Source organism: Falco cherrug, chromosome 13 (assembly GCF_023634085.1).
Source record: "Falco cherrug isolate bFalChe1 chromosome 13, bFalChe1.pri, whole genome shotgun sequence".
NCBI lineage: Eukaryota > Metazoa > Chordata > Aves > Falconiformes > Falconidae > Falco > Falco cherrug.
The window spans coordinates 13,201,832-13,215,210 of NC_073709.1; the positions used below are offsets into that span (position 1 = coordinate 13,201,832).

Genomic DNA, 13,379 nt, shown 5'->3' on the forward strand with positions numbered 1-13,379 from the left:
CAACTGCAGCTAAACTAAACAGAAAAACCAGAGGGTCTAAGAGGAGCACTATCACTCCATCTACAGGTTCCAGTACAGAGAAGGAATGATAAATTTATTTTTCAAGGACCCTATCGTAATCGCTACCCTGAAGAAATATTTGGAACCAATGCCACAGTCAACAGTCTACTTTTGAGAGACTTGCCACAGCATGAGACATCACCGTCTGCAGAATAGGGCTAAGGAATTTGCCACATCTTCCACAAGCTCTTACAACTATCTGCATCACATGAAAGGCCAAAACTTGCATTAGTGGATCAGCATAGAAACCTATTCATACAGTCTAGTAAAACTAATGAGGATATTGTCAACTTCACTGGGCTGGGGTTAAGATCTAGCTTTCATAGCAGAGCCTTAAAACTAACTTAAAGCATAACATCCCAAATGATGGCCTCATTCTGCTACTGAAAGCGTGCAAAAGACAATAAGTTTTTAAGAGCTGACAACCCCAGAAGTTAAAACATAATGTTATTCAGTCCTATACTTGCATTTATTTCTAATATGAAAATCTACTCAAAGTGTTTCAGATTGCTATTTTGTCATGGCAGTCACAGAAGGCAAAGAAAGAAAAAGAAAAATCAGATACCAATCCTTAAGTATTTCAGTGGCTACATCTGTTTAGGCAGATTGTTGCACTTAATAAAATGCAGGTCACGTCATACTCTAAAGCAAATGCTAATCTGTGGCTTCAGTGTTCAGTAAGGAAGATTTGCATAGATGTTGCAAGCGTGGAACATGAGTTTGTAACGATACAGTGCAATACACCACAGGTATTACTCAGTCAGGGACTGGCAGTGGTCACTAAAATGAAACAAGAGTAAAAAACCAGTAAAACAGGAACAAAGTGAGATATACTGAGATCACATGCTAAGTTTCCAAAAATGATAGCTCAAGTGAGAAATTGGCCATGAAAAATATCTGGGAGTATTTGACATAAAAGGAAGCCGCAGTCAGCTGCTGGACACAGCACAGCAAAGAGCACTTAGGGAATCACTGGTGAGAGAGATGCTCTTCAAAGGTAGGATAGCAAGCATACTATAGGACAATCTTCAGCAACTCACTTTTGCATAGCTAATGCTAGTATTCAAGAATACAGTGTGACAAAATGCAAAATGAAAAGCTCTTTGAAAAAGTTGGTGTCATTCCTTATACAAATCAACTGAGAAAAAATGTAGCTGCTGAAAGCTCTTTGAAAGTTAAATATATGATCTGAAAAAACTGCTGAAAGATTACTTTGCATTAAGTCTTGTTGCAGATAAAGACAAAGTCTGCAATGTATCACAGCAACTCCTTTTCAGTTTGCAGGCACTTTGTAGTGACTAGCACTGGAAGTAGCTGGAGGAAAAAGGCAGGGCTGGCATTCATTGCGCATTAGCAGTTATTATTCTAAGAAGCCTCCCAGCGATCTTTTACAGTGTAGACTATGCAAGAACATTTTCTTCTGATGAAAGATTCTTCACAGCATTAGAGATGAAGCAATAAGGATAGCCATCTGAGCCATCAAAGATGTGAGCTTTAGAATAAGGCAGCTCTCATATTACAAGCACAAGCACCATTTTTCTACAAAAAATTAATAAATTAATCAACAGCTAAACATGTAAACCATTTATTTTAACTTTTCATATATGAGTACTTATCACTATGTCATTAACGCAACATTCAAAACCACCTGTTGTGCTGGCAAAACACAAATTGTATCTCTTGCAAAAATTTTTGGTGAATTATGTTTTTATACCCGCATCCTAGTTGTGTCATTGTCCTGGAATTTGCCAAACCAGTATGGTAATCTTGCTGCCACAGACATAATCCCTCAGCACGTTAAGTGCTTTTAACTTCACTTATGGATGGGGAATAAACTTACCAAAAGGCTATGTTACCAGCCCAAGTCACACAGAAAATTTGTGGCAGAACAAAGAACTGAAACCAAGAGGTCACTCTTCCTCCCTTCCAAATATCAGTTATTTTTCATTCATACATTCAGATAAGAAACCTGAACACAACAATGAGGGACACATAAGCACAGCTTACTTAATGCACATGACAGGAATGGTCAGCAGTTAACATCACACACGTGGAAGATAATTCAGAAAATGTAAATGCACTGCTCCATTTCGCTCAGAACATCTACTTCAATAAACACCTACTTTGCTTTAAGACCCACTATTTCATTTCAAATGCATTATCACTTTTCAGTATACTCAATTAATATGTTAGAGAAAAAACAACTTACTGAATAGCACCATCTTCCATTTAGGTAATATAAAAAGGGATCTTGAGGCTTAAGTTCAATTGCTTTGTCTAGGTGCTCCTATTAGGAAGAAAATCAGTGTCACTTTAGATGTTTGTTTGGCAAGTGTGTTTACATTCTAAGATGTTTGCTGCAAATCATAAACAAATTCAGAAATTCTCTTCTGCTGCAATTCTTTTCAAACAATGTAAATTATTTTAACTAGCAACCCCCTTCCTCATGGAGGAAAACCACAAGCAAAACTATTTAGCAACTTCGCACACAATGCAGGAATGCATGCTGTATTTAGAACATGACTAAGCAGCTCTAAAGTTCAAAGAACTCAAGAACTTTTGTCTTGAAAAGGCTACCACTTCAATTAAATTAGTTTTATTTACAGTTAGTATTAGGAAACTGTCACACACCGCATCACTGAGAAAGCAACCACTCTTTGATAGATCTTTCATGCCAGCACCCATCATCCGAGACAAAGCATAGCCTCTTCCACCTTGGAATGTGACTGTCCCAACGAAACAGTACATGACACAACAAACTGTTACTATAATGTGGAATTCAGAAAATAAAATGGTTCTGTTTATAGTGAAACCGTAAAACCTAGAAGGTACTGATGAGGTGCTTCTTCCAAAACCATTTTCATTACAGGTCAGGAGTATCTTTATTTCTCTAATTTACTAAAGAAAGCTCTTATTGCTCAACGTAAGCTTGGAGAACAAAAAGAAATGTGTTATTTCACCCCTAACTACTATTTGTCTCTCAAAATAAATTTAACTACCAAGGCTTCTTTTCTCCCCCGCCAGTTATCTTTGTTTTTCTAATTAACCCAGTCACTAAAATATCTGTCACACACATCTAAGAGCCTATTATTCAGACATTTTGTCCACAAACTATTCAGATAGGAGCTATGTTTTCATGCTATTATTTTCCCAAATCCTTAACATTTCCAAATGTTTCACATTGATTTCGGTAATTACTTGTGAAGAGGAAAACCTCCCTGAGAAGGCTACTGCTAACACTGTGGGCTCTTTTTAAACTCCATCCTTAAACAACGGCAGCACTTGTGTTATTTGTCATTTTCCCTTCGTTCCCAGCTTGTCCCAGTGCTTGGAGCTTAGCTCACTTGGCACAGCTCAGATGTAATTAATGCTCTCTCATAGGAAAGCTCTGCAACGCTGCAAGCCCTTACACGGACATGATGTGACGGGGACCCATCCTGGGCCCTCCTGGGGAAGTGGAACACATCTGCTGCCTCTCGTTGACAGGTAGAAAGGGAGGACATGAGCCCAGAGGGCAAGGGATGGAAAGCGCCTAAGCAACGCCAAGGACAAGGAGCAGGAGAGTAGCACATATAACACAAACTGTTGACTCTTCAAAAACACAATTACTTTTGAAAGGACATTGTTAAAACAAGAATTACTTTTTAGGGGTGGCATGAAGGATGATTGCAGAGCTGTGTTAGTTCAACACTTAATAGTTCCTATGTTTTTATTTTCTAAAATGAATTGTTACTCCCTTTTCCTCCCCACTTTTGACTACAAATTAAAAGAGAAATCTTAGTGCTGTTCCCAGAATCCTACCTCAATTCTTATATTTTTGTAAGCATATAATCTATTCACATACATAAAAAAAACTTTTTCACGTTAAGATCGTCACAAAAATAGACCTGTGAGGCTGAAATACTGCATTGGAAAAGTCTGTCTTTGATACTATATAAGGAAATAATTTAAAGGAATAGCTTAAAAAAACCCAAAAACCTACAAAAACATACCTTAAAGAGATAACCATTCCTGATTTTGTTTTGTACACTTTCAAACTGAGACATATAGCCACACATAATTGCAAACCTGAGAGGGGAAAAGAAAAACACACACACATACTTTTTGTGATTGAAATAAACCTTTGAATCAAATTACAAAATATTTCAATACCTAATTCACAGATTAAGACCTGTTTTTCTTCCATCTTGATGGCTGGATAGAAGTTTGGCACGGGCCGTACATATTAAGGTACAGACAAACAAGACAAAACGACAATGGAAACAAGAAGTTTAAATGACATTGTTAGGGCTGTCAGTGAAGTGAAAAAACGGATTTCTTCTTGAGAATTTCCACTATTCAATTCACACTGTGACACTTCCAGGCTGGCTCCAGCACTGACAGCAGTGTAACTGGACACACTGTGCTCTGCATTGCAATGCACCAGGAAAATGAACACCATCAGCCACGGTACCTCACACAGGAAGGCAAATCCTCATGGTGTGCTCAGCAAGAAGCTGTGCAGACCTCAAAAATCATTCACTGTCATCTTTTATCCTTCTTATGCACCTTGGTGCATGTATGCACCTCTAACGCTCTTAATATCTTTAAAATTTTATAAAAACATACACACACATTCTGCTCTAACAGGATCACTACTGCTATTACTGCTGCTAAATAATTATTATTATTATTGCTATTATTATTATTATAAATCAGAGACAATGACAGGGATAAAAGAAATGTGAGATCATTTCTACAAAAAATTTGTATAGTTAAGCAGGTATAACTGATAATATTTTCAGAGGTCCCTACCTATAAAGAATCAGGTTTCCTAAGCAACACTGTCTTATTGACACCCTGCCTAATTTCTATTGCTTTTTCCTTATTACTTCAACAGCTATAGAACCTACCATACATAAGGAATCTCTTGCACAGATGTCAATTGTACCTTCTTTGGACCCATTTTCATTGGCATTAAGACAACTTTACATTTCTGTATAGAACTAACAGAACTACAAAAGATATATTTAAGCAGCATAAACTAATACAGATTATTTCTCTAGATTTTTCAGAATTCTGCTTTTGTATTAAAGATTTTACAATGCAATATCAAAAAAATTAAACCTTAAAGAGAGAAATCAAGTTGAAGTCCAGAGAAAAACATGAGAGTTAGGCAAGAAATTGATGGAGTTAATTATGGTAACAGACCTGCAATCTGTAATAGCACATCCCGTTTTTAAGCATTACTAAACCTCAGCTTTCTTGAATTTCTTTCCATAATGTAATTATTCAAGCTCCAGTGAATCCCCATTAAAATGTCACCACTATCATAACCATAGAAATTATTTTATTGCTTACAGCAATACCTAATGGTTTTACATTAGAAATATTCATGCTACAGGTTGTTGCGTTTTCAGTCAGTGAGCGTTCCCAGGTAAGGCATGCGTGTTGGCACAACAGCGGTAGCTGAATTTCTAAGAGCTGCAGACAGACTGTCAAACACTGTTGAGCAGGACGTATGTTGCGACCAGTGTGCACCGAACAAAATCCGGCTAATGGCACCACTGCTTCTGACAGCTAAGGCTGCAGGGAGAGCGCGTTTCATATGGGAACGGGCTGCGACTGGGGGAAAAAGCAAGGGGTGGGGGTCAGGAAAGTTCAGGTATTTAGAAAGAGGGGGAAGGTACTGAAAACTTTATTAAGCTGAAGTAACTCAGGCAACATTTCCCCTACTGCTTTCACTCATTAAGTGCTAATCAGATAAACTCAGCATACCATAGCTAAACGGATTGCTGCTACAAAAGAAAACAATGAAAAGCGAACAAGCTAATCCAGCATCTTGCAGTATTTCTCTGTCTGAGCGTGACAAGAAAGAGGGTCTTAGTTTAAACCAGTTCAAAGAAAAACTTCCACTTACAGCTAAAATCTCTGGGGAGGGAAATCCCAATAAATTTTTCACTGAATGAAAAATAAGCCAACGTACTAACTTTAAATACAAAAAAATAAGAATGCCCTTCATGTATCAGCGTTGGGTTGTTTTGTTTTTATTCCTTTTTATACTTTTGAAGTGGGCTAGGCAGGCAATTGGTATAAATCAATTATTTAATTTTTGGAGTTCTATGGTATTTCAGATATTCATTTCCTTTCTTAAAAAAAAAAAAAAAAGGTTTTCGCAAAGTTTATTTTCACTGATGCAAAGGGTAGCATTAATCATAGATCCACAGAATGGTTTGGGTTGGAAGGGACCTTAAAGACCATCTAGTCTACCCCCGCACCACGGGGAGGGACACCCCCCACCAGCCCAGGCTGCTCCAAGCCCCACCCAGCCTGGCCTTGAACGCTGCCAGGGATGGGGCAGCATCTCTGGGCAACCTGTGCCACCAACAATCAGAGGAAACGAGGATGGAACTAAGCAGAGATGCTGCCATCAGGTCCTTGTCATTCAGTCCACGTTCCCCGGTGGCCTCCGGCGGGGGCGGGGGGGGCAGCGCGGGGTCCCGCAGCCTCCCGCTGCCTTGTCACCTGCCCCACCTCGTGGTGACACCCGGGCACAGCAGGCACCCCGGGGCACCGGCCTCTCACAGCGCCTTTACATCGCCACCTTGTGCGCTATTAGAAAAATTAGGAGGGGAGAAATAAAAAAATTGCCATACAATAACGTGCAAATGTCCTGTGAAACGGGTGCAAGGTACGTGCTTCTGTTAGAGGAACGGCTGCTGGCTGCCTGCAGGGCCACCGCCTGCCTCACACCCTCTGAATGCCAAGGTTAAAATACGGCTCGGACCTCCACTGAGAAAAATCACAGAGAAAACCGTACCAACAAGGCGCTGCAGGGAAGTGACCCAACGCTGCTCCCACGTAACGTCAAACACCAGCCACAGACATGTCAGCTAAACAATGATCACGATATCATCTAAATAATCATCTAAAGAATGATCATAACCTCATTAGGACAGAGCACTTCTGTTAACACACAAAAAAAAAAAAATATTTCCAGGTGGAAGAAAAGTTACCCACACAAGCATACAGATCAACCATCCACAATTAACACTCCTTTTCCAAGTACAATTAACCTAACGCAGTAATAAGCCAGCACCACGTCCCTTTGCTACAAGCGATGTCTCTGAAACTCAGACTTGCAAGAAACAGCAGTCGACAGCAATGGATGCCAAGTGCCTACGCAGCCCTCACGTAGAGGGGTCCAGATCAAGGTGAATTAAGGTTTTCCCTTCTGGTGTTCCAGAATTTCTACACATATTCAGACACAGTAAAACTGTAAGGGCCATACTTTACCTGCTGCAAAAAGAAGAACAGAGGTTGATCCAGTAAATTTTATCAAGTCTGTTCGCAAGCAATCTGAACTTTAATATCAAAAACGCAGAGTTGCTAGCAACACAGACTCTGGCAACCACAGTTTATCCCATAGGAGATGGATTTACAGAAGAGATTTAAAGTTTCAAATTAAGATAAAGCCACAATAAGACACTCAAATATAGCAATTTTTACTTTTTCCCTAACAAATTTCACAGGGCCAAATTCAGAATTAACATCCATCATGCCAGGCTTGTTCCTCCCTCTTCCATATCCCCTTCCATGTATCCCAACTCTAAAAAACCCTAAAAAAACTCTAAAAAAACCCATGTAGACTTTGGAAATGTGTGGGTACAGGGCTTACATTTAGAACTCAAGGTCTCCCTTTTAGAGGCCTAGTATGAACAGAAAAGTTTTTAATTGCCATTGGTATGACTTTGTAAATAGGAGGAAAGTTTGTGATATTTACTAACAACCAAAGAATTTAATTCATCTGTGTTGTACCTATTTTTCACTCCTTCCTCTTCACATTTGGCATGTAAGATATTATGAGTATAGACTAACTAATGTGTGGGTAACACAAAAACAATCCAGTGAAAAGAAAGTTCATTTCCATTCTGGTTCTGAATGCATTCTTGCATCTCCCCATCTCTGCACAGCTCAGTCCTGTGCTTCCCATTTTATTTCTTAGCCATCAACTCACTCACCAGTTTCACGCACTTATGTATTCTGACAGTCTCTGCAAGGCAGCCAAGACGCTCAGGCTTTCTTTTTAATCCAGCTTCAATGAGATATCAATGCCTATGCAGGGAGATTTTGCAATTATATGACTGTTTACGACCCCTGTTGCATTACTCTTCCAGAGATCACAGTTTGGCATACTTCAAACTGTATCGCTTCCCTTCCATGGTATTTCATCTCTAAAAATTCATCTGACGCTAAGTTTCCGTGCAAAAGTAAAGTATCAGTTTGCTATCACCTTCCTCAGGCTGGTGAGGGTATGGGAGCAGTGGCTAAAAATGTGAAAGACTGCCAATATACAGAGTAAAATGCGCCAAGGTGCAAAGTGAAGTGTTTAGGTGGGCTTTGTTTTGTTTTCTTTTTTTTCTTCTTCTTCTTCTTGGAATATAACTGAGCCTACACTGTAGAAATTGGCAGAAATATAGTTTTTAATATAAAAAAAATCACCAAAGCACTGCAGCTGAGCTCCAGGGAAACATCAGATGTAGGACACACTTGCGTAGGTGACGCTTGCAAAAACATGGGAACCAAACCAGTATTCTAGTTTAAAAAAACCACAGAAGTAAGGACATATAAGAATTCTGGCTTAGTAATTTATTGCAACACATACAACATACCAAAACAAGGAAAAATGCTGCTGTTAATGCATTTTCACAGAAGTTCACCAGTAGAACACGTGGATGCCATTTTCTGCATTTCTGGCGTTGTGGAACCCACAACTGTGTTAAATTTCTGTGTTCCAGAAATGTAACTTTTATTTGTTGTAGCAGACATTTTTAATCATTATAGGTGCAAACACAGTCTTGAAGATACTGGTAAGATATAGTCTTCAGAAATGTGGAAACAGAGTGAAACAATAGCTTTCAGAGAGGGTAATACAAAAATTCTCCCTGACAGAAATGTATTAGGGGTCTAGATTGCCAGTACTACTTCCTCTGTGACCATTCTGGTAAAAAATTTGCAGTAAATAGATCTTTTCACATTTCATACCCACCTCCTTTGCACTTGCATAAGGGTGCTGAAGTGTTTCACCAATGCACTGCTATTTCAATAACTTTTTCCCTGGGGATGCATGATACTCCTTCTCACAGGCTGGACTACAGACCTAAGCTCAGTCCCTTGCAAAGGGCTACTGTCATGCAAGTGCCAACATCTGATATCTTGCTTCAGCGGGGAGGGAAACATAGAGAAGAAAGATCAACAGATTGAGAACTTGGAGAAGGGACTACAAATGCCCTGAGGCATTGCAACAACATTTCTGAACTGGAATATTCCACTGACCTGCCCTATGGAAAAGAAAAAAAACAAACCAAAAAAACCCACCCAAAAACCAAAACCCAACCACCAACCCAAAGAAACAACCCTCCACTAGACTGTGATTTCTTTTTTTTCCCCATGAAAAGTGACTTTCATCAGACCTAATCCCTAACCCCAGCAACCACACAGTCCTAATGCGTGACCTACCACTATTCTCTCTTATTTAAATGCTCTAACCAGAAATACACAAGAAACTATAGATCCCCCTGATCCACTTCCTACAGAACAAGTTACAGCTTTTCAGAAATGCCTTCTGAATTTGCCTTTCTATATTTGAAATTTAAAATTATTTTTACCAAAATAATGATGTAATTTAAGGATTATTGACTAAGGTTAAGCATAATTAATTAAACAACATAAAATAAATTGGACAACAAAGATTGCTGTAAAACTTTTTTGGTCTTCCCATGAATCAAATGCAGGGCAAATAACTACTAACCCAAACCCTTGTTACAGCAAGTTTTGACTCAAAGTATTTCTGCACAAGGTATCAACTGCTGAAAAATAAGACTGTATAACAGGAACAGATGCTTCTAGCTCCTAGGTTATTTGTCTCTTCTAAGTCTAATTAAGGGATAATTAAGGGCAGAAAGATGCATGGTATGGATTTAATTTTAAAAGTTGTAGTAGTATGATAATACTGTACAACATATTCAGTAATTTTAAAGAGTTTTGTTTCACCAGAGAATTATTTTTAAGCCATTGCACCTATAAATCTGACAAATTATCCATTATAATTCTGTTACTGAGAGTACACAACACATTCACTTCTTTGTGGGATGTTTCTGTAAAATCCCTTTGCACGTACACGCCACCTAATATGAAAGCTCTTCCATAAGAGCTATGTTTTTCCTGCTTCCGCATAGCTCCCCACATTCCTGCAAATACCCAAGTTATATGCATTTCAGAACCTGACTTTATCGTGCTGGATACTAATACCTCTTAAGCTTAAAAATTATTCCATTGATTGAATCCCAGGAGAAACATAATCCCGGTTGCATCAAAATAGTAATTGACTTTCTTAAGAACCGTCTTCTGAGCAGTTCTTTACGCTGAGAGACTTTACCATCTTTTGCTCGCAAGACACATGAGTTAAAAGTTTCTACATTTCTGAATACTTTCTTTGTGTAGAAACACAACTTTCTAAATTTCTGAATACTTTGTACCTCTCAGGTAATACAAAACACCTTCTGGTGAGACACTCCACTGTTACACACAAGCCTCACAGTATGTATGTCTAGACTTCCTCACTGCAACACGCTCTGCCTGGGACTATCACTTCTTTCAGTTTTGTATATCTAGTACAGCAAGTCCACTCAGAAGTCTAAGCCATACTAGCAAGTCAAAGATTCCCTAAACATCAGGTCTAGCCCAGGCACAAGCTTAGCACAAAGCGAACGTAGGGGTCGACATTTTGAACTAGTCTTGGAAATGAGTAACAAATACCTACAACTAACGAAAGCTAGTATGATTTCTATAATTATATCCTTCTCCATTTTTTTGCTTACTAATACAGGTCAGCCAAAACACCCAAGTAAGTTCTAATTATTCATGTAATCAACAAAGCCAATTCATTCTCTTCTGCAGTGTTCCCTCTCAGCAAGGGACTGTCAGCTCTAGAATCTGCTTCCATGGACAACCCTGGGCTTGTGAAACTTGTTTCTGTGCTTCTGAGCAACCCACATGCACATGACAGAAAAGTTTTAGGGGCAGGTGTGGTTCAGGGGGAGTCTTCACTTAAAATTACTAGGTTTTCACTTGATAACCTCACTCAAATCTAAATGAAACACATGCTGTGTGACTCCTATTAGCAGGTCAGTTTTATAGAGTAGCCCAAACTTAACAGCAGCGCTAAGTTTGTGGCAAACAAACCAAAGCTCAGTGCAAAGAACGATCTTTTAAAGCAAATGTCATGAACATTGTCCACATCTAGTAACCTCTCTGTTCTTCGCAAAACCTGTACCAAGGCCTCAGCAAAAAAGGAAGTGTGGGGTTCTGGGCAACAGCAGAAAAGCCTTCTGGACCTCTTCCAAACTCTTGAAGAAAAAAAGAGCAACAAACCCCCCACAAACTTTAAAACTCACTTGTTTTGCAAAAGAACTTAAAAGTGATTGTCAGTTTTAAATAAAAGCACTATTAACATGCCTCTACATTTTGTGTTTTCTGTAATCATAAAGCTGTAAAGCAATGCCATCTGAAGCAACTATAGCACCAAATTGTTCACACAGCACTTCCAATTAAAATCCGGACAATAAAGATGCTCCATGGTCCAAGATGAGCTGTGAGGATTCACAGCTATCAGCTGGGAATCACTGACCCACAAAAAGATTTTGTTTGAGGCTTGTGAAAAACAAGAAGGCCTACAAGTGGCTGATGCCAAATTTTGCATGCAAGTTCCTTCACAATTTCAATCATTGACATGGGTTGAAAAAAGCAACAAGTCACTCAGAATATTTACTCTGCCTCTCTTTAGGGTGGTCATACAAATAATAAAAGGTTACAGCTATGGTTTTGCTTTCCAGTGTTTCCATTTCCTTCTGTTTTTTAGAGGTCACCATTCAAAAAATCTGAAGGTTTTTTGATCTCATTGGCAACTACAATATTAAGTATGATCACATGTTTTCAAAAATCTGGATTTAGATACGAAAATTATTCACAGCTGCAAAAGTTCATTACCCAAATCAACTGACTACTTCAAGATAATTTGCTCTGTTTTTTCTGCATATATTTTATCACATTTAATTTGACAATGAATATTGGCTATTTGTCAGCATTCTGATCAGTAATTTGGCCACTTTGATTGTTGATATACTTCACAATACTGTTTTATAAAAAAATACAGGTGATCTAAGAAGATAAATGGCATTTTTTTGTTCTTAACCGAAGTAAATATGAGAAATAAGGCAAGACAGCTGAACTCTAGGCCTACATTAGCAAGAGTTTGCTCATGGGACCATTCTGTTAAATTCTCTGGCTGGAGACAAAAGATACATTCTACTTCCTAAAGAGTTTATAGAACTCCCATGAAACAGGAAAAACCCTGCTCTGGAAAAGGGATGTTTTTGCCAGTATAACTCCATCTGCACTAGTCCTTTACTGGAACGGTTATGTCAGTCAGGGTGTGTGTATTTATGTGGTAAGCAGAGCTTTTCAGCAGCAGGGATAAGCCTCAAACTTTCAAAGATGTCTATTGCCCTAATCCTTGCTTGACAGGCTAAACCATTAAAATGTGCTATAAAGCAAAACACAGCAGCAAATGACCCTTTTTGCTGCAGAGGAAATAATTTTAAAGACTAGTTCAGCTCCAGTGAGGTGTTCTCTATTGACTTAAAAATCCAAAAGTAATTGAGGCTAAAAAAGAAAATCAAAGCACACGGCTAAGCTAAGAATATTGGATGGGTGCTAAAGAGATATATAGATATATATGTATCTCAGAGCTGGATGGCATATTTAAAGATCTACGTATCAGAAACGCTAAATACAAACTGAATTGCAACTTACAAGAGACATTAAGAGGCAGTAAGAAAAGCTGCTATAATCACAGCAGAAGTAAAAGAAACATAAGTGAAAGTACAGAACAATTAGGAAGGAGGAAATAATGACAAAAGATGAAAACAACAAGGGTGAATTCAATCTCTTCTTCACTTATATTTCCCCTAACCCCCAAGGGTTAACTGTAAGTAGAGAGCAAGGAACAGGACCAGGGAAAGAACAGGCCTATCATTTAATCCTCACTCATTTAGTAAGCCATGATATATTAAGCAGTTTAAGAGAACATCAGAAATAATGCATGAGTGGACAATATAGATAGCAGCTATACCAAACATGAGTTACAACCTCAGATGTGCCGATAGGAAATATCAACCCCCCTCAGAAATAAGAAAGTGCAGATTAGCAAGAAATGAACCAAAACTTTCCTTAGTCAAGGTCAGAAAGGTAGCTAATACAGAATGAGAAACTTACATGAA

The 13,379-nt window shown here is 38.6% G+C and overlaps 1 protein-coding gene across 1 annotated transcript in view; it reads right to left on the minus strand.

The window, feature by feature from the left end:
* RMDN2 (regulator of microtubule dynamics 2) overlaps positions 1-13,379 on the minus strand; it is a 50,270-nt gene that overhangs the window by 21,075 nt on the left and 15,816 nt on the right. The window contains exons 6-7 of the mRNA XM_055725873.1: positions 4,053-4,128; positions 2,270-2,347 (exon numbers count right to left, since the gene is read on the minus strand). Coding sequence (XP_055581848.1) covers positions 2,270-2,347; positions 4,053-4,128 — 154 coding nt within the window. The remainder of the gene's footprint in view (positions 1-2,269; positions 2,348-4,052; positions 4,129-13,379) is intronic.